We start from the raw sequence: 26602 nt of genomic DNA on the forward strand, positions 1-26602 counted from the left end.
TAGAATGATCAATATCCAAGTGGCAAGCCCATGATCCAGAAAACGCCATTTTCAGATTTCTATTAAAAGCTTTATTACAACTCACTTATCCTACAACTACTTTTTCCCTTTATGATACCTTCTGCGACCACTTTTCGTGTATGTGTCAAAATTATCTCGTAACTTTGGTCTATGAACACACAAGTATCTTATATTTTTTTGTACTAATTGGGTGGAAGGTAGTTGTATTTACGTACGTTCCCATCATCAACTAATAAACTCAACCAGTGAAAAATGCTATTTTCTGTTTGCTATTGGGTGGCTTAGCTTTTTTAATTTTGATTGAAAAGGTGAAGACCCTTTTGCTCTTGGAGTTCGAACATTGAACATGGCCACAAAAGGGTCAAGCTCTTCTGCTGCTGCTTCAGCTTCTGGGGATGCAAAAATCAAAAGGGTTCTCACACATGGTGGTAAATATGCACAGTACAATGTGTATGGAAACTTGTTCGAGGTGTCTTCCAAGTACGTGCCTCCTATTCGCCCAATTGGTAGAGGCGTTAATGGCATCGTCTGGTAAGTGTTTTATTTCCTTCTTCAGATTATTTGCTTCTTAAAATATATTCTTGCAAGTAGATTTATGTTCACTTGAACCATATTTTTTGTTAGTGCTGCTGTTAATTCCGAAACACACGAACAAGTTGCCATCAAGAAGATTGGTAACGCGTTTGACAATATAATTGATGCTAAGAGGACATTGAGAGAAATCAAACTCCTTCGTCACATGGAACATGAAAATGTAAGTGCTCATTTCCTAATTCCTTCATATTCGATTGAACTTTGATCTCTTACAGTCTCAGTTTACATTACTGAAGCTTGTTCTCTCTGTTTAAATACTTAAAATTGCTATCATCTTTCACAGATCATTGGCATCAAGGATATCATACGACCCCCCAAAAGGGAGACCTTCAATGATGTGTACATTGTTTACGAGTTGATGGACACTGATCTTCATCACATAATTCATTCTGACCAAACTCTTGGTGAAGAGCATTGCCAGGTTTTACTCAAATGATATACTATTGGATCTTAATTACATTTTGTTTTCATCCTCTTGTTATATTTTCTAGCATGGAATTATCCAATTTTTTTACATAACATATCAGTATGCAGTATCTACCTCTGGTTACCAGCAATATAGATATAACCCTTCTAGGCTTCTACAATTCTCGGTTGTTAGCAGTTGCAGCAACGTTAAATAGGTTTACCATGTCGAATTTTTGAGACATTGTTTTGGTACTTCATATTTTTAAAATGATTCATTTTGGTAGTATGTGTTTTTAAAAAGATCGATTTTTTTGTTTTGTTTTATTTGCTATGATCATAAGAAATAACTCACTCAAACAAAAAAGCTCCTTTTGATTGAGTTTGAGATTAAGCGTGGAATTGATATTGGAAGAAACTTTTGCAGTACTTCTTATACCAGCTGTTACGTGGGCTGAAATATGTGCACTCAGCTAATGTTTTGCACCGTGACCTTAAGCCCAGTAATTTACTAATGAATGCAAACTGCGACCTTAAAATTGGGGACTTTGGGTTGGCAAGAACAACAACCGAAACAGATTTCATGACAGAGTATGTAGTCACACGATGGTACCGTGCCCCTGAATTGCTCCTTAACTGTTCCGAGTACACCTCTGCAATTGATGTTTGGTCTGTTGGGTGCATACTTGGTGAAATTATGACCAGAGAACCCTTGTTTCCTGGCAAAGACTATGTTCACCAATTAAGGCTTATAACAGAGGTATGGTTTTGGTTTGGTGCTTCCAATTATGATCATGTCAAGTTCCTCACTCATGTATTCCATTTCCTACATGTGCCATTTCCAATACTTTTTGAATGTGGTTATTATCAACCAACTAGAGAAACGCGTAGTTTTTGTTATAAGTTCCTGTAAATTTATTCTGATCCCTATATAGTTTAAACATTTCGATCTGTTTTGTTACAAAAGCCAAAAGGGTCAAGCACTGTCACATGTTAACACCACATTACAGAAATGCTAACTCAACAATACTGGATGGAATCAATATGCATTTTTTGTAACAGAAGATGGTAAGGACCAAAAAGGGAAGTTGGAACTTTTTAGGATCATCAAAAAGAAAGTTAAAGGAATCAAAACAAAATATTGGTATATTTTTGTAGCAATAAAAAGGATATTAAGGGTAACACCATTCATACATTATGTTTTCCTTTTGTTCAAAAGTTATTAGGTTCACCTGATGATGCAAGCCTAGAATTTCTCCGAAGTGATAATGCCAGAAGATACATCAGACAGCTTCCACAGTACCGGAAGCAAAAATTCTCCTCCAGATTCCCAAACATGTTGCCTGAGGCATTGGACCTGTTAGAGAAGATGCTCATATTTGATCCAAACAAACGCATTACAGGTATGCATTCTCATAGAATCTAAGTTCCAAGGTAGGTTTATAGTTTTCCTATAAATGGCCTCATTTGTTTCATGTTTGTGAGGTATTTTCATTGTTTGCAGTTGATGAGGCACTATGTCACCCTTATCTTTCATCACTCCATAACATCAATGATGAACCAGTCTGTCCCAGGCCATTCAGTTTTGATTTTGATCAGCCAACATGCACTGAAGAGCACGTGAAGGAGCTCATTTGGAGGGAATCGGTGAAGTTCAATCCAGATCCACCCTGCCAGTAATTCTTTCTTATTTGTATAAATGTAACAAGATGAACCTCTTTCACCTTAAATGTATTGCCTGTGCAACACCAAGACGATTTGCTAGGGACAAATTCAAGTTCTCTTTTCTTGTAATCTAGTCCTACACCAACAAATTTCTCCTGGAAAATGGGTAATCGTTAGAAATCTAGTTGGATGTCGCAGGCCTTTATAAGAGTAATAAAAAAGCTGTGTTGTATTGTGCTCGCTCAAGTTTTCTTTTGGAGGTATAGGGAGCACGCACGTACCCTCTCTTATTTCATCACAACCATCTTTAAATTTCACTTTCCACTTTCAATGTTTGGACATGACACCGTTTGTTACATTGCAAAGATGCTTAACTTTCACGTATGGTGATTGGCGATTCTTCTTGTGAACTGGTTGACCGGTTGAGTGTGGCAAAGTGATATGTTAAAGTAACACTAAAGTCTGCATAATGAAACTATCTGCCTCAGCAATAGCAATCAAAAAATTATGTGCTCGTTGCTTTTACCTACTTATTATATTTTGCAGGGTTTACGCAAGAGGGAAAAAACAGTTAATTTCATAACGAGATGACAAATACAAACATGTGTATTTATTATTGACTCATTTCTAAATCATTTGTTGTCATTGTCCTTGTACAGAGTCTTGATAAGTACACAATGTTTTAAATACAATTTTTGAAGTATGACATTGTTTGCATTGAACTGAGCCATTCCTTTTACACTATCATAAATTCCTACTGTAAGTGCACGTTTGAACCTGGACATCTTCTATTGGCAAGCTTTCTTCTGGGAAGGTACATGCTCCAATCTTCTCTTCTCCTTGTTCTGGCAACAGATTACATGGTGCAGGAGTGACATCGCTTGAAATCCCATCAATATCAGTGCAAGTCCATGGAACTTTTTTAGCCTTCTTTGCCAGTTGAATTGTTACATTAGATATGCAGATTCCAGTAAAAGGGTCTCCAGAGATACCCTCCAGCCTCGCAGCCATAGTGACATTCTCCGCAACCATATCACGATAGTTTATGTTCTGAATCACAGGAAGAGCATTAGGATCATACTTGTCATCAGCATGTGACCCGTAATTTCCTGTCATCCAAAATGCCCATTTCATGGTTTTCATGGTCATTCTTCTAACATATATGTCCTTAACATACCCTCCTCTTCCCACAGCAGTTTTGATTCTAACCCCTGATTCTGAATTTATGGCCACAATGTCCTCAGCCCTCACATCTTGGATCCCACCAGACATCTCACTCCCTAAAGCAATCACAGCACTGAATGGAGAAATGCAAGTGAGTCTTCTGATTACAAGCTGCTTTGTTGGCATTCCATAAGCTATACCATACTCATCCCAACCACTCTTCACAGCCACACAGTCATCCCCGGACACAATATAACAGTCTTCAATTCTTGTGTTTGTGCAAGAGTCTGCACCAAAACCATAAACCTTATTATGAACTGTTTTATTATCTAGAACAAGATATGGAGATGTATTCTAACTTACCAGGGTTGATTCCATCTGTATTTGGAGATGTCACAGGAGCCAGAATTGTGATCCCTTGAACAACAACGTTGCTGCATTAAATTTCACATGTTAATTAGAAACAGGAAACATTATAGTAAATTAGAAACAGTTGCAGAGTCAATTATTAAAGATAATAGGTGAAGAAAAGATGAACCTGCTGTATACAGGATGAACATTCCACGATGGAGAGTTCACCAGAGTGAGATTGGATATCTGAACATTATCTGAGTACATGATTTCAATCAGGTAAGGCCTGGTATAATTGAGCTCCCCCTTGTGGAATTTTTGCCACCAGAGATCACCTTGTCCATCCAATGTGCCATTGTTCCCTACGAACAAATTTTGATTCAGTAATTAAATGGAGCAAATTCTCAGTTGGACAAAATTTGTAATCTCAAAAGAACAACTTTCTTTACCAGTTATGATAACATCAGTGAGGTTGGTCCCAAAAATTAGGCTGCTAAACCTTCCACCTTGGGTGTCCCTCCCTCTACCGTAAGATGGCAAGGGATCAATCACTGGCCAGTCATTTTCATCCTGATACAACAGTTTCAAAACAAACATGATATCAATACACTTAAATCACATTAAGTGAAGAAAAACATAACATTAGGAAATTACTGTATCAGACCTGAGAGGCAAGAATCACAGCATCCTTGTGTAGGAATAAAGTGAAATGGCTGGTGAGATTGAAGCTGCCGGTTAACCATCTTCCTGGGGGAACATAAAGTTGAGACCCTCCACTAGATGCATACTGACTCAGATGATCTATGGCTGCCTGAAAAGCTCTGGTGTTCAAAGTTGTTCCATCACCAACACCCCCAAATTCTTCCAATGAGGCACTATAAGCTCTGCAGCTCAGAGCACAATACTCAAAGTAGTCCAAAACTGGAGCTTTGCGACTCTCCACTACAGCCACGTTTGGCAAAGCAACCAGAAGAACACATAATAACAACAACACATCCATGACCTGCCAAACTTCACATGACAAATTTTTCATATGTAACCCAAAATGTCGAAGTAGATGTTGTTTTACTCACCGCAAGGACAGAAAGATAAAGAGTAAAATGGAGTGGTTCTTGTACCTGAATTCTTGAGGGGAGAACTGGTGCGGCGTTAAGCTATTGGTATGTTTACATAGAAGACAATGTAGGTATATATATACATAATTATTATTCTGCATTATGTTTGCTTTCATTTTGTGCTACCCCACATAATATATTTCTTATTCATCATGTGAATGTGATAACAAGAACGTGTCTTGTAAGGCGATGTTTCCAAACGTAGCCCGTCAATTTCTTTTGGATTCAATTCATTCCATTAGATGGTGTGTCAGGGATAAAGTTTGAACAGAATCACTCATCCCAATATTACATTTTAGTAGGAATTTGTCAAGTCGAAGCTTACACCAAAAGTAAAACAAAGAAATAAATTAGATGTTTTCATTATTGAGTTCGAGAACTGATAATTCAGCATCTGATTGTGATATACCGAGGATTGAAGGAAATAATGAATTGGCGTGAGAATTTTTAATAGATGATATTTCAGCTGAACAGTTCAGAAGACACGATCCATTATCAGTGTTGAGTGCACTGCGTATGCATAATCCACATAACATTATTTAAAAATAAAAAAGTAGTATACAAAGCCAATTAACACCACTATTTTGAGTTCCACCATAATTTTTTTAGGTTAATTTTTTGTATGTATCGTATAATGTGTGGTTGAGCTTGTCTAATCCCCCACTTACATGCGAGGACAAATATGATGCATGATGTTGTTCCTTAGAAGTTAAAGTGGAGAACAAAAAAGAGTGGCGTAGGCAATAGAGCATGTTGTATCGTGCATCAATTAGTGTCTTTTCTTCCACTGCATAAAAATATTCACACATGACTTACTGTTATCTTTATCCTTAATCTTTAAGAATGAAAAGTAGAAGTAAATTGGGTTAATGTTTGAAGTTTGGCACTGTTGGCTGAAAACTGTATTGGGTGGGAAATAGCATTCTTTTGTTGGGAGGGGTCCCACATCGTCACGGAAGTTTGTCGGACATGTCTGGATTACCTTCCATTCCATTGCCAATCTCGTGACTGCATTTCTAATCCCAGAAACAAGACGCTCACATGACACTCATCGGTGAGTGTGATGCCACTTCCACGTGGCCCAACTTAACAGCTCAAACTTCTTTTTCTTCACCCTATTTTTTTTTCTCCGCTTTCCTCATTAATATTATTATCACTGATTTTTCTATAATAATTTTAGGTTATCATCCAATCACATTTTTCCGTACTAAATTTATTCTGTAATAAGTACATTACATTTCATGTACACAAGAATTGAAAAGTCTATAATTTATCCTTCCAAATTTTACAAGCTGGGCGACACAGATTCGCTGGTGGCAAATTTTGTTGTCATACAATGAAAACCTTTGAATATGATTTGTAGTTACAGAACTCAAAACATGGAAACTACTGTACATAATAAAATATCACCAAAGTAATGGTTTAGGTAACTTTAATAATAATAAAAAGAAACTCATGTGAGTTACGTTTACATATTTAAAAATGCGAAATGTGAATTTCACTATATCACACATTCTTAAACAATTTATATTTAATTTTGTTTCAATAGAAGAAAGGTAAAGAATTCTAAACAGTTAGCAATTTTTTTTTTTACTTTCTCTTGCTATCTCTGTGCATATTGTTCTCTGTTTTCAATTCTAAACAAGTTGTTTCAAACTCTTGAATAAACATTTTAGTTGGAGATTCTCTTATATTTGTGTTTATTTATTACTACTATTAATATAAATCAAAAGGTCTCTGTTGTTAAAAACTGTGAATGTCATGATACTGGGCTTGGCCCAGGAAAAAGTATTGACATAATTATTTTATTGTAATTACATATTAGGGTTACTTCTTTCTGCACCCCATAATTTCTAACTTCAACCCATAATTTTTAAAATGATCATTTCATTTCATCTTTCAAAAAGGTGGTTTTAAAACTGAAATAGAATTTTTAAAATAATATTTTCAGAATATACGAAATACAATTTTAGAATAAGTTTTTGGATATGAAAATACCGTATGAAAAAAGATTTTTAGAATAAGCTTTTAATCAAATCCACTGTTTTATTCTTTTTTTTTATTCTTCTTCCTCCTAAAGAGTGCACACTATGGCAGCCATGACAATGATGGCAGTAGTGGTTGCAGCATTAGTAGCACGGTACAGCGAGAAAGAGTATTTTAATATTTTTTTATTGTGGTATGAGGTGCAGTTGTAATAATGAGGTGTTGGAAGAAAATGCGTTATCTTTCTATAACAAACTACATTTGGGGCTTTTTTTTCTTGCACCCACTTTTCCTTCATACATCTCCCATATAAAACTTGTAATTCCTAAACTATTTTTCATTAAAATTATAATAAAAATTCCTGCATTTCTTTTGCTTTTAATTTTTCTTTTGAATGAAATTTATAAATTTAGAAATATTTTTCGAAATACTCAATCCAAAATATATTTTATATATATTGTGAGTATTTCAAAATATATTTTCAGATCTATGAATCATTATTTATAGATGGAGAAAGATGATGGGTTTATCTATTGTGTTGACAAAAGTAAAGAAAGGAAAAATGGTGATTTAAAAATGGAAATTAGAAAAAGAAAGAATGGTAGAGATTAATGAATCAAGGTTTTTAATATAATTTAATTGAAGGATGATCAGAAATTAGAAATTGTGTAGGGGTGCAGTAAGTAAAAAGGGTCGTGCTAGAAGAAAAGTCCCTACATTTGTATAAAACTAAATCTTGGTCCAAATGGGAGAATGGTATAATCTACCTTCTTTTTTTTCGGAGTATAATAAAGCCATAGATTACCCATTCATATTTCTCTCGTAGAAAAATGTTCTTTGACATTGATGATCATTTCACAATTTATATAAGGATAAAATAATATTAATAAAAATTAACTTTTATATTTTTTTTAAAAATAAAAATAAATAATAATTAGGGATAGTGTCAAATGATAATAATAATAAAAAGAATGATATCAAAATATCAATTTCCTTCTCTTATTTTTCGTATATTCTTACATTTACCAAAATCAAACAAATACAAAAGTGATTTACACCCACCATCTTTCTATTAATATATTTTTTGTAAAAAAACAGTTTCTGTGGAAAATAATTTACGAAAATCAGATTATAAGAAAATATATAAATTGTTCTGTACTTACTATATGTTGTATATATTTAGTTTTAGCTCAAATATGATTCCTTGCTTCGTTCATTACCCTATATATTTCTTTGCTAACTATTTTACTGTTGTTAATTGAATATTTATAATTAACATTAATTACAACTAATATTGATTAAATAAATCTTGATTGATTTTAAATAAGAAATCATTTTAACCTATATCGATGAAAATTAACTTAACAAATTGTTTTAAAAATAATTATAATTAATTTTAACTTGAGAAAAATCATTGTCAATATATTATTTAAAATAATATCAAACTAACAACATTCTTTCATATTTAAGAAACAACAAATATAAAAAAAAAAATTAAAAGTGAATGATATGATTGTAAGAATAAATATAAATTATTATTTTAAAATAAAACTTAAATACTATTAGGTAACTAAATTACTTCTACGAATTTTTATTATTTTACTTTTGTAAAATTTCATATCCAAAATAACATCTTTCTTTCGAACAATTTCTTATACTCATATACAAATTACCAGTTTTTAATATTAGAAAATAAAAAGGAAGTATACCTTGACAAACAACATAGCAAAAATGATCATTATTAAAAGATAAATTAAAACAAAAAATTAAGTGAATCAATGTGAAAAAGCTCAGAACTGGGGCAATATAACTAAAATAATAATATAAAGCATATGTTCATAAAAAAAGGTCAGTTTCAATTGAATTTATATATTTGTTGCGAGAAATATTAACCAACACAATCGAGATCTCTTATTTATTCAGTTGAAGTACAGTAGAAATAATAATAATAAGGTATAATTACTGGTTTGGTACTCCAACTTTTTCCTTAAGTTCAATTTGATACCCAAATTTTTGGTTGGTTCAATTTAATACCCAATTTTCTAAAGAAATTCAATTTGGTCATTTCCGTTAAGTTGGAGTTAACACCGTGTCTGTACAGGACACGTGTCCAACCATGAAATTTTTAATTTTTTTTTAAAAAATATTTTTTTTTTCAAAAAAATTTAAAACTGCCACGTGTCAGTTTATCATCGTGCTACGTGGCAGTGGTAATAGTTGTTTTCAATTTAGTACCCAATTTAAATTTTTGGTTCAATTTAGTACCCAATGTTTTGAACTAAGTTTAATTATAACTTATATGTACATGTTAAAATAATTGTTTTGAATTATACATCAAATCATTACACTTAAATATTCAAATTATTTTATTTTTTACAAGTGTAAAAAATTTCATGTGTAAAAAATTAGAAAGGTTAAAATGTAAAAAATAAAATAATTTAAGTATTTAGGTAAAATGATTTGATGTATATATTAGAAAAAGTTATTGTAACATGTATATATAGGTTGTAATTAAGCTTATTTACTAATTTGGTCTCAAGAGAGAGAGCACGAGATTGGATCATTTTTAAAAATTTGGGTACTAAATTGAACTAAAAATTTAAACTGGGGTACTAAATTGAAAACAACTAGTCACGTGTCATGATTGTAAGTTGCCACGTGGCACGATGATAAACCGACATGTGACAGTTTTAAATTTTTTTGAAAAAAAAAAACTTTTTTGAAAAAAAAATAAACTTTTTTGAATAAAAAATTAAAAATTCCATGGCTTGACACATGTCCTATACGGACACGGTGTTAACTCCAACTTAACGGAGAAGACCAAATTGAATCTCTTTAGAAAATTGGATACTAAATTGAACAAACTAAAAAGTTTAGGTAACAAATTGAACTTAACGAAAAAATTGGGATATCAAATCAGTAATTATACCTAATAATAATAATAATAATAATAATAAAAATGTAACCGAGAAAGTGCTGCATTACTTTATTCTGGTAATATATATAATAGCACATAACTGGATTTCTTCACAGAGGCACCGCCATAAGAGATGACAACATCACTTGTCTCCGAACAAGTATCCAAGCGATGAGTGTCCACCGGGAACCGATTTCACTTTTGTGGACGGACGGTTCTGATCATTAATAGTAATTTGTTGATACATGTGGAGAAGCACAGATAAACACAAAAATAAAGATGATGAATCATATATAAAAACATCATCGTAATCAACCAGATAGTGATTAATAAGAGAAACTTACGGTTACGAGGTTTCCCAAGTGTTGGCCCTGAGAAGGTGGAGGGTTATCGTTGTCGATATCAATGCCATAAGGTGGCAATGAACACGTAACTGTCTTCGGAGGAGAAGACTTTGGCTTCTCCTCTGACCCAAACAAATAATTTAAGGAGCTTTGTCCACCACCACTTCTTTCACCTCTACTCATCTTTGCTTAATTTCCATTAATGGCACCCTATATATCATAAGCTTAAATTCCAAATTATTTTTTTCTTCTTTTAAGAAAATGTACAAATATAAACATATGTTGGCGGTGAGACATTAATGGTGTTAAATCGTGATGATGATAATGGTGGCACTAACCTAATAATCGTTAATAAAGAATAGAGAGAATGAAAATGGTGTTGCAGTGGAGTTTGTAACATTAGAGTTGGGTTGGCAGGGATCTTGTAGGGCACAAAAAACACTGGGAAAGGTTTTGTCACCGATCAATCACCTTATAGTCACCATGCCTACACCTCCTACTAATTCATTTTTTTATTTCAATCTCCGATCTTCATTTCTTTTTTGCAACTTTTAAAATTCTCAACAATGTGGACAATTTTATTGTTATAACATCACGATTTTTTGTAATTTTGCAAATATAGGTTTGGTCCTATTTAAAAAATAATTAGTTACAGAGACTTTTCGACCGATTAATTATATAGTGTTGAAAATTTCTTGACTAGAAATAAAGTGATTTTAAGATAATTTTATTGTATAAAAATAATGTAAATTTCATCTTATAAATTAATTTTGTGTGATAGAATTAGATTTAAAGTTTACCTTTTAACATAGTATAAAAGTCATGAACTAAAATTTATTCTAACAAGATTTGTTGTTTGTTAGACCCTAGATCTATTGTATCACATATTATTGGATCACTCATTAATATTCAATCTCAGACATATATATATCGTGAAAAATGTATCTTGGAGATCTCAACACATCAGTACAACTTGAACCCACAAAGAAAATTCTATAGACCGTGACTCACATGAACTTAGTTAATGAAAGAATAAATTTAATTTTTTAACGCAAGACTTACTCATGAGTCAAACATAACATGTAAAAAATAAATTGACTTCGACCTAGCTTTTGAGGAATAAATTGAGTTTCAGTTTTTTTAACTTGCGTCAAGCCCACGACACAACAATTTGTCCCAAACTTGTTTGATGGAATATAAGGTTTAAATGACTTTTTTTTTCGGTACTTCGTAAAACTTTTGGATATCTCTTGAAAACTAGTTATTTGTTTTGAAAAATTAAATTTGTGCCCCAAGGCTTTAGGATTGTGTAACTTTGACTCAATTATTTTATGTAATTACTAAAGGTAAAAGAAACATTTAAAGAACAATACTCACAATATAGAATTGAAATATAAAATTAAAACGAGTGTTTTTAAATGATTAAATTTCAGCATTTTAAAATCAGTCCTTAGAAATTATGGTAACAAATCTAAAACAATTTTAAGTTTGCCAGTCAACAATTAATATCTTTTTTAGTAAGTCTCGAAACAAAAGTGAAAATGTTCATCATAGCAACTTCACTTAATACAACATTTTGAAACCACATTTGAAAGTTCTATTTTTTTTTTAAAGCATCATTAATAGTCTTGGACAGATTTTGTAAAGGTTTTTGTTGCTTTGCAATGATGACTCTCCAATAATAGATGAGATGGCTTGCCTATACAAAAATAAAATACATTTTATATACGAATTATGGCGTGAAACTCTTCAATCAATGCCTCACTATAAAATGTATTACCAAAATTCCTTTTATTTATCTATTTTCACAAAAGAAAAAATAAATTGTTGTTATTTATGTTTCTTTAAATCTTCAGACAAAATTTTACTACTGTTTTACCAACAAACATTCATTGCTTCTTTGACCAGATTTCCCCAAATAATTCTACTCATCAAGTGCCCCAACATAATTTTCCATCATGATTGACATTACACATAAACATTAATAATTACATTTTATTTTTTTCGTTTAAATAGGAATTTCTTAAGGATTTCTTCCTATGAAAAAAAAAAAAGAGTTTGATTGTACGTGCAGCTTTACGAGAGATCCAAAAAATGAATTGAACTATTTAGACACGAACATAGCAGCTGCTAAAAAGTACACTCAAGAATGTAATGATTTAAACATAGTCTTCTTTGTTTGACAGATATCTCTCACCGAACACTACATTCTTACTTAAAAGGACCATCAAATAATAACAAAAGACAGAAAAAAAAAATGCAATGGAATGCCAATAGATTAAAATTTTGAATTATGTATATTATAATTAACATAATGTGATACGGTGACGGATGAAAACTACGTTGGCTATCATGAATCACAAGATATCAAACACAAATTTGTTATGCAATATTTACCTTATCTCATGTTATGTTTTATGTTGTTAGCCCCCGTTAGATTTTTTTTATTTTAAATAATGGTTAATTTTAGTGATAAATATATGTTTAGATATCATTATAGAGATCAATAATTTAATTAGATATCAATTCTTTTGATAGTTAAAATTTTGGTAGTTAATATTAATAATAAATTAAAACTATTTTAGTTACCAATAATATTTAGTTTATAAAATATATATAAATTAACTGTTATAGTGACTAATTATTTTTAGTTACTAATTATACAAAAATTATCTTGTAGGAACTTTAATTATTTTGTAATAGCATAAACACAGATAATATTGCATATGTGTGTAAAATACTATTGCGGTGCATGTGTGTATACATTTTTTAAATATGCATAATAAGATATTATATTAGTAGTTGTATGCATTATTTTTTTCATTTCTATTTAATATGAACTTGAACTCATTTCAATTATGATAACTTCATTTAACATAATATTTTACATCTTTATATGAAAAGAGTTTCATTATTTTTTTAAAAAAGAACAATACATTTAACTAAGGCAATCTTGTTTTGAGTCTCACATTATTTAAGAATTAAAATAAAAAAACAATTTACACATCCTTTATTCATTTCGTTCTGTGAGTTGTCTTTTATTACCCAATAGTCACAAAGCTACATCTACCAATTGTAAAGGATTCAGTAACTATATATAATTGCTTTTAAATATTTTTTTTATCAGTAAAAAATATATTAATACCAAAGTGGTAGAGGATACAACAACAATATATAATTGATTTTTGATATTTTTTTATCAATAAAAAATATTATACTAGAACATTTGGGGTATTTTAACCCTTTTTATAAAATTATTTACAAAATTCATAAAATAAAAGATTTAATGAAAGACAAAAATTCAAAGCACTTCAAAAGTATGAGCAAAAGAGAGCGTATCCATTATGTTAAAATTTATTCTATTATAATGTTAGAGCATGTATCCTTCTCAATGTATATACTATATGCCTCTCCTCTTCTCTTTTGCATTTGCATCTCTTTAACATTTTGTTGGTGTAATTTCATATTGATTACCCCATTGCAACATGAATTTGATTTTTTCATTTTAGTCTCAATAAATATTAATCTACTTTTCTTCTATACTGTTCATATTGTGAATTAATGTTAATTAAAAAAAAATGAATTTGTCACCGTCCTTGCAAACTAAAATAATACTTGTCTGCTATCCATTGAGTTTATCATGTTGGCTAAATTTGTTTTTTTTTAGCACAATTATGTTAAAAGACATAAACCATCATTTTATTAATGGACATGGTAAAACTATTTTATACTTTATGACAATTAAACCTTTTGATAAGAAAATAACAAAAAAAAATTTAAATATCACGTTAGACATTTGATCACGATAAGCAATAGTTTATTTGTAATATAAAAGTGAAATAAATTAGTTTTTGATACGATATTATATAATATATAATTATACAAAAAATAAAATGGGGTAATGCTATTTCTTTATCAAGCAAAGTAAATAAAGTAGTAGGTGGTCGTTTCAAAAGTAAGTAAAAAAGAGAGTAAATTCTTAAATTAATAATTTATGTTGTTTTAATTATAAATCACAATGTAAGTTGATGTATCCCTTTTGTTCCATTTTGCATTTCATTCGTCTTGCACGAGACTTAAATTGGCTCATCCTGAATAATGATTGGACAGTAGGTATGCAGGTTTGTGCCATAAATATAATCTTAACTTTTTTTTTTTTACAAATATTGTAGGATAATGTTATTTTAATGTTTAACATTTTTTTTTTCATCTTCCGAGTCTACTATCGATAATAAATTGAAATAAACTAAACAAATATAAACTTAAGATCCAAGTCTACTATCGATAATAAATTGAAATAAACTAAATAAATATAAACTTAAGATCCAGATTAAATAAATAAATATGTCAAAATCAAGTTTTTCATGAACAGATCCGATAAAAGTAAATTTATGTATAAGTTAAAAAAAAATGTACAGCAATTAATCAATGATAAATGCAAGCAGGTCCATTGAACCATGTCCATTGCCATTCCTTATTTCAATTACATATTTTAATCTCTTGAAATGAAATGAAAGTTTCTTCATTTTTTGTTGTAGCTCATATCTTGTCAGGTTAGCTAAATTCATATCAGTTCAGAACTGCAGTTAGTTAGTAATGCATGGTCATTTTTACTTACATTATAATCCCATCTCTTATAGTATATAAATATATATAATATTCAATCAATTACAATGGTACTTTTATAATAATGAATACTACTTAAACACTGAAAATTACTCCTAATTTTTGAAGCAAACAACCCAAGAATGATAAAACTTATCTCAGTTCACTAAACACTAAGCTGAAGGACTAATGTTGTGTTAGAGTTGTTTAATCTGAATAACATCCAATTATTACCATCAAATCCACAATGTTGTATCTACATTCATATATTCTTTGTTACTTCTATTCAATTTTGTACTAAATTTGGTTATTTTCTTGAAGACACTGTTACGCTAAGCAATTATCTCTCGTTACCATGGTAGAGTTCAGGATATAGTATACAATAGAAGAAATAAATAAGATAAAGTTTGAAAATACTTTGGTGAGATGTTATTAGGTTAATGATAGTTGCTTGCTTAGTTCAAGTGTATGCGGAGGTCACCAAGTATCTGATCGAAGCCCACATCGGTCAGTTTTCTAAATGCTAATAAATTACTCATGCTATAAAAATCAATGTTTGACCCATATTTAACCATGGAGCCGTGTGCTAGAAACAGAGCGAACTATTCTTTCGCCTTTTACTAAAGAATACCGTGTTTCTGGCACTTTGTGCGGCATACTTCAATTTTTGAAAGAGTCTTATTATCTAGGACTCTGCAAATGTAGTCTAAATTTTTTTTATTTTTTGTTTTTATGCTTTATTCTATGTTAGTAAAGAAGTTACTGGTGAAGTCATTAACTATTTTTTTACAGTAATGGTTGTTCTGTAGATATAATATCATTCTAGTAGAAATATAATTTTTATTTTATTTAAAGTTGAATATGATTTGATGATAACATCCGAAATCTTCTAAAATTTATCTGCTTTTATAAACTGAACTGCTGTTTTATTCAATATTCTTTATTTACATTGAACAGCCAAACCCTCTGTCAAGGGATTCTTATCATTTTTATCCTATATTAAAATACATTAAAGATAAAGGGCAGTTTTATGAAATGAAAGGTTGTATTACAAATATTATACACATCAGTTAAAAGGAGAAAAAATGAAAAACTAAATGATTTTAGATATACAAACAGCAAACAGAGAAATCCTTGTGCATCGTTGATCCCTGCTTCAAGCCAAGTAGCTATTTTTTAATGCAGATCTCCAGTGATGAGACTGAACAAATTACGGAGGCAATGAAATGAAAAACACTAACCACTATCTTGGATTTAATCTGTCCCCTTTTCAGAGATGATTTTGTGTTTCTGAACCTGTTCCTGTTGGGAACTTCTGCAGCTGGAACATGCTGGGAAGGGTTCTTCATCATGTTAAAGGAACTGAAGTAAATGAATAGTTTGATGCAAGAGATATTTTTATCAGCTTGTTGTGTTTCAAGAATGAGGATGCGGATGCGGAAGAGTGTAAGGTTCGAGAGTTTATATAGATCTCAAATTATCTTATTAGAAAATAAAGCTCTACTACAGAATTTATATGTTATAATAAACTTATCCATCAACTTGACATGTGAGTTTAGTTTGTGTTATAATAAAAAAGTAACAAATAATTACTTGTCAACTAAATTAGTCAGCCCTTAGATCCTACATTGGTTATTGCTTTTAACAGATAACTATTATTTAGAGACAAATTGATTGACTAATCAAGAGAATGAATTTCAATATCTTTTGCATTTGAACAGCAAATTTTACTTTAAGAGTGTTCATTAATAAAAATACATGATAACATTTAACCAGACATAACATTTAACAGTCAAAGGTTTTGGTTTAAAAATTTCCAATTCAAATTCAATTAATAAATTTTTTGTAGATTTGTTTACTTGATGCAATAGTTTTGTTTTTAATTAAGATGTGCAAGTGGCGTTGAGGCTGCCTTATAAACCTTGGTGCTGGTTTCTGGTATGAGATTTGGTCACTACTTTTTTTCTTTATTCCTTTAATTTTGTTTGCATTTCTTAATAGCAGCTGCAGCTGGCTGGGACTAAAGCATCATCAACTTGTGTATATATTCAGATATGTAAGTACTTTATATCATAAACACGTGATAAAGATAATTTTGTTGGCAGAGAGAATCAATTTATCTGCTAATTTTTCTTTCACTAGAAGTATACACTGAATGAGTGTGTGGGTATTACAATCCCTGCAGTAAACTATGAAATTTCAGTTCCTGAGTGGTGCAGATGAGCATGGTTCAGATATACAAATGTTTTTTTTTTTCTTTTCTTTTCCAAATCTATGTACTATTTATTAAGCTCATTCAGCTTCCTCCATATCTCATTTTGAAACCTGCAACTAGTCCGCAGTCACATGTTTTCTACTCCACTGTCCAAACACGTTCATTTATATCGACATGATTGCTGTCATTTTAAATCAAACAGTTTCAAGAATTGTACAAGTTGATATGGAATTGGTCTACGGTTTAATTTGACTAACTAATAAGCCACATCGAGATACATAAGTTGGTTTACTTTGATGCCTTCCAAACAAAGGCAAGTGGATAAACTCAGTTTCGTTATACAACATATTCAAACTCTTTCGGGTACTATCTGATACCAAACACTCAGAAAATTATTACTTTGTAACTAGCCAGTGGTAATAGCACATTGTTTATGTATCTGAATCTGATTTGTCAAATAAAAAAACTTTGTTTAGAGTTGGGTTAAGTAGGACAACAGAACCCAGTGCATTATAGGTATATAGGGTGAGTTGGGTTCTGGTTTAAGGGTTTCCAGGGGTTCAGATTGAGACCGAGGTAGTTAACATTACAACTTGGTGTCTATCATCTACAATCTCTTATCATTGTGAAAAAGACTCATTCTTAAGGTGGAGATGAATGATATCTTTCACGCTTTCTCATTTCTTACATTTTATACCTTTTGTTTTAATCAAGCTTTCGAGATATTTTTTTTATCACCTTAACAGTTGCTTAACTTAATTCTAACCAAGTTAAACTAAATTATATGTACAGAAGTGGAACAATCAGATTACGTTTAATACTCAGGCCACGGTGATCAACTGAAATATGATATGCTATTATTACTAGTAGTTGTCACAATTCCCCACCAGTGTAAGAAATTGCACCCTTATTTATAAAATCAGGTATGCATCATTTGGCTTTTTTGTATTTTGGGGTCTGTTAGAAGTTGAATTTGTATAAATGGGTTCGTTAATTTTTTTTTTGCGAAAATGGGTCAAGTCGTCAGGGAAGAGGACGACATCGGAGGTGAAGTCGTCCTCCCCCTGACCGGTTTCTTTATTTTTTTTTTCAAAAGTGATGTCGTACTATACTATAACGATTTTGCTTTTAAAAAAGTGAAGTCGTCGTTATGCATAACGACTTCACCTTTCCAAAATTTTTTTGTTTGTTTTTTTTGTTTTTGTTTTATTATTTTTTTTTCATAATATATGAATTTTCATTATTTTTTAATTTAAGTTTATTGGAAAAATAAACAGTAAAAAATTTAATAAAATAAAAATTAAATTTAAATTAATATATTTTAAAAAAACAAATAACTTATAAATTTAAAAAACATTGATAACTTATAAATTAAAAAAAAATAACGAACACTAAAAATTAAAAAAATATAATCAAAAATGAAACAAAAAATAATCAAAACAGTTAAATTAAAAAAAAGGAAAAAAATAATTGAAATATTTAAAAAAAAATAATGAAAAGTGAAAAACTAAAAAAAAATTAAAACTGAAAAGTTAAAAAAAAAAGAAATGAAAAGTGAAGTCGTCATGCTACAGTACGACTTCATTTTTCAATTTAGTAGAAGTCGTTATAAGAAATAACGACACTATTTTTTTTTTAAAAAAATGCAAAACCGGCTTGGGGGAGGACGGTTTCACCTTGAAAGTCGTCCTCCCCAATAACGATTTAACCCAATTTTACAAAAAAAAATTCAACGAACCCTATTTTACAATATTTTGGTCAAAAAGACCCTCAAATACAAAAAAGCCGCATCATTTACAATACCATCTTTAAGGGTATACAAAAGCTGAAGAAGATTTGTTTTCATTCTGTTAAAGTCAATTACGGTCATATCTATGCACTGTTGCCAACATTTTATAGTGTAGTCCATATTTACTTATTTTAAAAAAAACAAGAGTGTCTTTCTTTTTTCTTTTGGTATTTGACATAACAAGAGATAAGCCGGATCTTTTTAGAGAAGATCATTGGAGAGGTATAACACCAATAAGCATGAGTCCAATCCACGTATAAAAAATTAACACGATTTTTAATCCAAAATTTTAAGACGATGAATTTATTATATGGTGTTCAAATTTTTATTTTTACTCGATGTAAGATTCAAATTTTCATTTGGATTCCTGAAAATAAAAAAAAAATAGATGAAACAAGTATTTAAAATACGAGTATGACAAGTATTTACTCAATGAATCAGATGTAGCACCCATGATTCGGAATATTAAGAGTGCGAGTTTGGTTTCTTTCTAGAGCCCACATTGAGTGTTATTCTAAGAGCAGGTACTATCTGCACTATAAAAACAGAGAGGGTTGCTAGTACATATAAGTTATGGAGCCATGTGTTATAAACAATGCGAACTATTCTTTCGCCTTTTACTAAAGAATACCGTGTTTATGATACATTTGTGGCATACACCAATTTTTGGAAGGATCCCTTTTGTTAAAAGGATCCTGCTATTAGTGTAAATTTTGTTTAATTGATTAGTAGCAAATCTTCTACTACTTGCATGAAACATTTTGTTTTCATGTCCTTTTTAGGTTCTCTATTTATGAAAGGGTCTAATTTTTAAGAAAATTTTTTTATGTTGTTTTCTAAGTAGATTATGTAAGTTGAATTAAGGATTTGTGAAAATGTGATTGTTGAATAAGTCTGGCATCTCTAAATTAGAAATTTCATGCTTTTGAAAGCTGTGACTTGTGAAGTGTGTACTTTATAGTCTTCGTCTTTTTATTCTTCCTGACCGGGGAAGACAAGGCATATGGTGTACTTTATAGTCTTCGTCTTTTTATTCTTCCTGACCGGGGAAGACAAGGCATATGGGAAGGGGACTTGACTTAGGAGACTGAAACCTTAAACTCAACAATTCCAGAAAAGAATGGGTAAATATGACCAAACAAGTGGGTGAAGTGAAGATAATTTGGTTTTGCTTTCTTCATTTAATTATTTTTGTTTTTTTCTTGCAAAAATAACAATTGTAGTGGGTTTAATTGGCTGGTCTTAAACTACTTTGATTGTAGTGAAACTTGTCTTAAGCCAGTGGGGAAGTACCTGAAAAAAATAGTTAAAACATACATAGTATTTCAAAATTTAAAACCTTAAACTTGACAATTCCAGAAAATAATGACAAAACCTGCTTAATATGACCAAACAAGTGGGTTAAGTAATGATAATTTGTTTTTATTTTTTATTATGAAACAACAATTGTAGTGGGTCTCATTGTGTGACCATAAACATAATCTATTGTCAATATCCGCCCCATCTTTTAAGCCCCAACTTCCTAAATAAATCAAAATAAGATTGTAAAAAGAAAAAACAAGTTCTTGGACATCGCATCCTCGTAAAAATCAACAAATAAAATACTAAAGCACAAATATACTGCACTACTCCTAAGAATATTTTTATTAAATGTCTATTTTTACCGGAAACTCCTTTATATATTAATTTTCAAATCACTTTAATCTTCTAAACCGTTGGGAGTGTTATTGTAGAAGGCACTCCAATGCTTAAATGAGCATGTATCCGAATATAAAAGTATTAAAATATTGTAATGAATGTAATATAATTATCTTGTTTGGACTTCATATATACTATTTGTAATGAACTTTTAATTATGACCACTAATTACTACTAGATTGTGTCTTAATATGATTACCTGATTGATTTTTGTTAAGTTTCGTTTCAGATTGGTTAACTGTATTAATACCTACAGGTCGATCGTCTACCATATTAATTACTAGTGTGATCGACCATGCTTTATGTTGTTTATCTTCTCATTACAATATTAGAGGTTGTGAATAAATAATTATGCAATTCAAAATTTTTCATAATTTTCATAAAGGAAATTATTATGATGATAAATTAGTTTTATTCATAGAAAACAATAACAGTGTTCTAATAGTTTATCTCCAAATATTTATTTAGATTTTTTTTATAATAAATATAATTTATTTATATTTCATGATTTTTATCATAAAATTTGTGTGGTCTCTTCGATTTGTATTCTTTATTTTATTTTATTTTTAATAAATTTAGTGATGACAGATCATTAATGAATTTTGGAATGTCAACATGATGTCAAAATTTATAGTAATACTTAATATGTTTCTTTATTTTGAATTCTTTTATAAAGTGATAGAAAAAATTATACTTAATTTGTGGTATTAACTTTATAGTAAAGATTTGGATCCCATCTTTAAATGAATTTGTAATTTCAATCGTATGCTCGGGGAAATAAATTATATCATAGGAAATATTAGGATAATTTAATTACAAAAATTTAATTTTTATAAATGGAATATAAATATAATTTTAGAACTTATATATAATGCTTATACTATTGATGTTAAGGATTAATAATTATTTACTATTAATTAATTATAATTATTAATATTAATATCTCAAATAAGGCTCATTAATAAAATTTATGTAATTAGGGTAATCTCATTAAACATTTTAATGTTATTATTCATTTGATTAATTTATTCACAAACTACATATGAAAAAAAGAAAATATTGTGGATACTCTACTTTGGTAAGAGTCATCCTCTCTCTCCTTCCTCTTGAATAAAGTTAATCAGATATTACATAATTTCAAATGATAACAATAACCTCGGTCAAGTTAGAGTTTGAACAGGACAAACCATAAAAAAAAAAAAAATCAACTATACAAAATGTCCAATTTATTTTTGTGTTTTTTTTTTTCTTTCATCACCAGTCAAGGTCCGGGCACTGTGAGCCAAAAAAGAAATTGTTTTTCAAATTAAAATGTTGATAATTGAATACAATTACAATTATGAAGTATCTTTAGGTATTGCTGCATATTTTAAAATTATAAATATTTCAAAGAATATTGTAAAAAGTTCCAATTTAATTCATTCCTATGAGTGAGAATTATCTTTTTTATTATGTTTACTCCTGTGTACATGAATTTAAGTGGTCACTTTTTTTTTTCTACGATTAAAAAAGGTAACTTATTTTCATAGGACAAAGATTGAGTTTCCGAAAATAGTCAGTTCATCCATTATTATTTGTAACCTCATAAAAATAAATAAAAATATTATTTGAATAGTTAAAAAATAAATTGACTCATTAATTTTAAATTAATGCCTAAACTGATGTGGTGAAGGGAGAGCGCGTGGTTCTGTCTGAGAGAAATTCACACTAATAAAGAAAAAAACGCGTTTCAATATTTGTCTAAATTCCAGCACACGAGTTTAACAAAATAAATAAAATGAGAAGACCATTGTTTATTGTGTGTTCCCTCCCACACGCAATAATGTGAGGATATGATCCGCCCTTGGATTCACTGAATTGACCTGCATCTCCTGACATGTGGGCCCAACTATAAAAGATGAAAAAATAAAAAATAAATAGTATTTATACTATGTATATGTGTATGGTATGTATGGTAATTGGAAGGGGTGAGAAAAGGTGGATTGGCAGTGGCAGCATGCTCCATAATTCTCTTCCTCTTCCTCTTTAAGATCTAACTCTGGGCTTTTTGGTTATTTGGTTGTGGGCTTTGAAGGCCCTCTATTGTTCTTCCCTGCATCTGCATTTGTGAAGCATCTGCTATGGGTGAGAAAGAGTCGGAGAAAGTAATTTGGGAACCGATGAGAACCCCTTCTGCCACTCTCATTGCACCAACAGCACACCACCGAAACATACCAAAGCTTTTAGTCATTCTCGTCGTCTTTGTCTCCGTCACCTACGTCGTCTACACGCTCAAGCTCATCTCAACCTCACACGCATGCCACCACTTTTTATTCCCCACCGCCACCTTCTCCAAAACCGTTCCCACCGTCAATGCCACCTCTACCGTCACCGTCCCAGCCGTACCCTCCCTTCTCCGACGGGAGTCCCGCGAAACCATCTCCGACGACCGGACGGACCTCCGCCACGTGGTGTTCGGAATCGCCGCGTCGGCGAAGCTCTGGGAGCAGAGGAAGAACTACATCAAGCTCTGGTACCGTCCGCGGGAGATGCGCGGCGTGGTGTGGCTCGACGAGAAGGTGAAATTGGGGAAGGATAGCGATGCGCTGCCGCCGGTTAGAATCTCCGGCGACACCGAGAGGTTCCATTACACCAACAAGCAGGGGCACCGGTCCGCCATCAGGATCTCGCGGATCGTGGCGGAGACGCTGCGGCTGGGGTTAAAGGATGTGCGGTGGTTCGTGATGGGCGACGACGACACCGTTTTCGTGACCGAAAACCTAATTCGCGTTCTGAGGAAATACGATCACAATCAGTTCTACTACATTGGGAGTTTGTCGGAGAGTCACTTGCAGAACATTTACTTCTCTTACAACATGGCTTACGGTGGAGGAGGTTTTGCAATTAGTTACCCTCTCGCTAAGGCTCTGTACAAAATGCAGGACCGCTGCATTCAGCGTTACCCGGGTCTCTATGGTTCCGACGATAGAATGCAAGCGTGTATGGCCGAACTCGGTGTTCCACTCACAAAGGAAACCGGTTTTCACCAGGTTCTTAACTCGCTCACTCACTCACTATTTTTTCAAACTCACTCATTGTTTCTGTTAGTGGTAATTATTATTTGCAATCAATGTTTTATTTATTTATCATTTATTATTTATTTTGTTACTGTCGCTGTCTTATCAATTTTTGTCGGCATTGTTTGTGTTTGTTGGGAGTGGGGGCTGGTTTCTCATTCCTGCTTTTTGTGCTTAATTTCCCTAAATCTTAATTTGCTTTGTGATTATGCAATCTATTGCTAATATTAATTATGGATTAAATGAAAACTTTGGGCGTCACCAGAATTGGTGACTGAGGAAGGTTATAGTTTACTTGCGGGTATTCTGGACCCGAGGAGTAGGGATTGAAGTGCTGTCTTTGCGTGTCGGTGTGGAATCGCATTAATTTTTTTTTCTTTTTATGTTTGTGCTTTCTTGCCGGAATTTGACTCCTGTTCATTTTCTGTTTATTGGATTTTAAATATCTGCGTTGCTTCCGATTGATTTACGCTTCCCAATAACTTCTTTGATTGGCTAATAAGTTTTTGTCTAATATTATACTCACATATTTATAAAAATATACTGGAAAACCTGAATTTGGTGCACTTCATAATTACGACTGTGAACATTTCGGGTGAAGGAATTAAGAAAATTAACAGAACAAGACTAAAAGGGTTTGTAAATCTGACAGGACTAAAATATATTTGTAGAAATTAATTTTTCAGCGTTTGCAAGTACATGACAATAAAAAGCGTGACTAGATTGGATTATCTGGCGCAGAGGGTGGGTGGTGGAAAACATGGTGCTTCTGCCATTTCTTTTGATTTCGAAATTTTGACTTTAAGCTGCAGATTTACGATTTGGAGAGCTCTATTCTATATGCGGTGGAAATTTAGGCACTATAGATCTTGACTAAGCAAACCAAGTTTTGAGTTGTCAAACTTTGGAGACAATTAAGAGCTTTTAGTTGTTGCCAAAGTGGCCGAGACAATTAGGCCAAGAGTAATAAGCTTTTTCTCCTAATCCTGCTCTTTAAAGAGTAGAGACAGTTGCTTTAAATTGTCATTGATTTTTCGGTAGTTTTTCTTCCTGGGTTATTTTAATGGGTTTTGTTAATGTGTTTAATTGCTCCAAAAAGAGAACATTAAATATGATTTACTTAAAATTCTCAATCAAATGTAGCATTTCATGATTTTTATTTGGTTGAACAAAATGGCGAAGTCAAGATGACAGCTGGTATGATTATGGACAAGGAATGGTGGGTATTGTAAATACCGTTGTGATAACATCCATACTGATTGCCGCTGATTTATTGAAACAGTACGATGTGTATGGAAACCTGTTTGGGCTTCTGGCATCTCATCCGGTGACTCCATTGGTGTCACTGCACCACCTTGATGTGGTTGAGCCAATCTTCCCCAACGTGACCCGATTGCAAGCCCTTCAACGGTTGACTATACCAATGAAGCTTGACTCGGCAGGGCTGATGCAGCAATCCATCTGCTACGACAAATTAAAAAGCTGGACTGTTTCCGTTTCGTGGGGTTTTGCTGTTCAGATATTTCGTGGTGTATTTTCACCACGAGAGATAGAAATGCCTTCCAGAACATTCTTGAATTGGTATCGAAGAGCAGATTACACTGCATATGCATTCAACACCCGTCCAGTTAGCCGAAATCCATGCCAGAAGCCTTTTGTATTTTACTTTTCCAACGCAAAATACAGTTCTGCAATGGAACAAATAGTGAGCGAATATGAAAGGCACCGTGTTCCTCACCCGGAATGCAGGTGGAAGATGGATGATCCTGCTGCTCTTGACAAAGTGGAGGTATACAAGAAGCCAGATCCCAATCTGTGGAATAGAGTAAGTTAGATATTATACTACTACTACTACTACCAACACATGAGGGTAGTTTTAAAGTTTTTTTTTTTTTTTTTTCCAACAAGATCAATTCATAATGTTACTACTCAGTAATTGATTTGGGTTTGTTTTGATTTATATTTTGGCAGGCTCCGAGGAGAAACTGTTGCAGAGTGAGGAGGACGAAGGAGAAAGGGAAGATGGTGATAGATGTGGGTATGTGCAGAGATGGTGAGGTAAGCGAGACATAACGATGATGTTAATGTTAGTTATAAATTACATTAGGGAGTTTCTTAAAAACCTTATTTCTTTATTTATTGGGTAGCTCACTCTCATTTGAGAATTTTTTGTAATTTTTCCCCGGATTCACTGAAAAGGGGTGAGATATTGGGGAAAGATCAATCACAATGTACAAAGAGATTTGTCCTTTAAACAAAAAAATGTAGAGGGGGTCTCACAAGGAGAGCTGTAATAAAACCTGTAATTTACTTCCTATTCAACAAAATCATTACATGCGTGCTTATTTCTCCTCTCCTGTTTACTTTTTCATAAAAAAAAAAATCGACTTTTCCAATTTTTTCTCTCGTATATCTCCATATACGAGTATCTGATTCTGCGCTATGAATACAGATTACTAAAATAAGATGCTAACAAATCTATTTGCCTTGCACACTACGTTGTGTTGTCTTCTGTAATACAGCTGTTGAGTCACATGATGAATCTAAATACTATATTATCAATGTCTAGGAATCTTTCAGAGGTAAAGGGTCGGTTTATACACTATAATTAGCCTTGATAGAATTATTTTTTATTATTGAATTAATTAGAATGCGTGCAATTTTATATAATTAATTA

General features: G+C 31.7%; 4 protein-coding genes and 2 non-coding genes across 9 annotated transcripts; 4 read left to right on the plus strand and 2 right to left on the minus strand.

Annotated features, from left to right (window-relative positions):
* The first annotated feature begins 49 nt into the window (after positions 1–49).
* On the plus strand, positions 50–2931 carry LOC114178368 (mitogen-activated protein kinase homolog MMK2-like). Of its 2 annotated transcripts, none has more exons than XM_028064223.1 (7): positions 50–232; positions 330–552; positions 646–775; positions 899–1036; positions 1448–1780; positions 2240–2423; positions 2525–2931. In XM_028064223.1, exons 2-7 carry the CDS (start codon positions 368–370, stop codon positions 2698–2700), a joined length of 1146 nt encoding a protein of 381 aa, XP_027920024.1. In that variant the 5' UTR covers positions 50–232; positions 330–367; the 3' UTR covers positions 2701–2931. The 2 variants fall into 2 exon arrangements, with proteins under 2 accessions (XP_027920024.1, XP_027920023.1); XM_028064222.1 differs by having other exon boundaries at positions 50–218.
* A 334-nt stretch (positions 2932–3265) lies between these two features.
* LOC114178367 (probable polygalacturonase) lies at positions 3266–5739 on the minus strand. 3 transcript variants are annotated; one of them, XM_028064221.1, is made up of 6 exons: positions 5319–5739; positions 4865–5203; positions 4650–4770; positions 4388–4562; positions 4213–4283; positions 3266–4136 (listed from the first exon to the last, which is right to left on the minus strand). In XM_028064221.1, exons 2-6 carry the CDS (start codon positions 5198–5200, stop codon positions 3430–3432), a joined length of 1410 nt encoding a protein of 469 aa, XP_027920022.1. In that variant the 5' UTR covers positions 5201–5203; positions 5319–5739; the 3' UTR covers positions 3266–3429. The 3 variants fall into 3 exon arrangements, with proteins under 3 accessions (XP_027920022.1, XP_027920021.1, XP_027920020.1); XM_028064220.1 differs by having other exon boundaries at positions 4865–5211; positions 5319–5737; XM_028064219.1 differs by lacking the exon at positions 5319–5739 and having other exon boundaries at positions 4865–5304.
* A 4463-nt stretch (positions 5740–10202) lies between these two features.
* LOC114175880 (protein SPIRAL1-like 5) lies at positions 10203–10772 on the minus strand. Its single transcript, XM_028060721.1, has 2 exons — positions 10563–10772; positions 10203–10435 (listed from the first exon to the last, which is right to left on the minus strand). Exons 1-2 carry the CDS (start codon positions 10743–10745, stop codon positions 10361–10363), a joined length of 258 nt encoding a protein of 85 aa, XP_027916522.1. The 5' UTR covers positions 10746–10772; the 3' UTR covers positions 10203–10360.
* Positions 10773–15744: 4972 nt separating this feature from the next.
* Positions 15745–15860, plus strand: LOC114180027. Its single transcript, XR_003603604.1, has one exon. It is a non-coding gene; the product is annotated as a U5 spliceosomal RNA (small nuclear RNA).
* A 3887-nt stretch (positions 15861–19747) lies between these two features.
* Positions 19748–19865, plus strand: LOC114180026. The gene has a single exon (XR_003603603.1). It is a non-coding gene; the product is annotated as a U5 spliceosomal RNA (small nuclear RNA).
* A 2947-nt stretch (positions 19866–22812) lies between these two features.
* LOC114179177 lies at positions 22813–26270 on the plus strand. Its single transcript, XM_028065416.1, has 3 exons — positions 22813–23898; positions 25208–25750; positions 25897–26270. Exons 1-3 carry the CDS (start codon positions 22990–22992, stop codon positions 25996–25998), a joined length of 1554 nt encoding a protein of 517 aa, XP_027921217.1. The 5' UTR covers positions 22813–22989; the 3' UTR covers positions 25999–26270.
* Positions 26271–26602: the final 332 nt, after the last annotated feature.

Source organism: Vigna unguiculata, chromosome 3 (assembly GCF_004118075.2).
Source record: "Vigna unguiculata cultivar IT97K-499-35 chromosome 3, ASM411807v1, whole genome shotgun sequence".
In the NCBI taxonomy this organism is placed as follows: domain Eukaryota; kingdom Viridiplantae; phylum Streptophyta; class Magnoliopsida; order Fabales; family Fabaceae; genus Vigna; species Vigna unguiculata.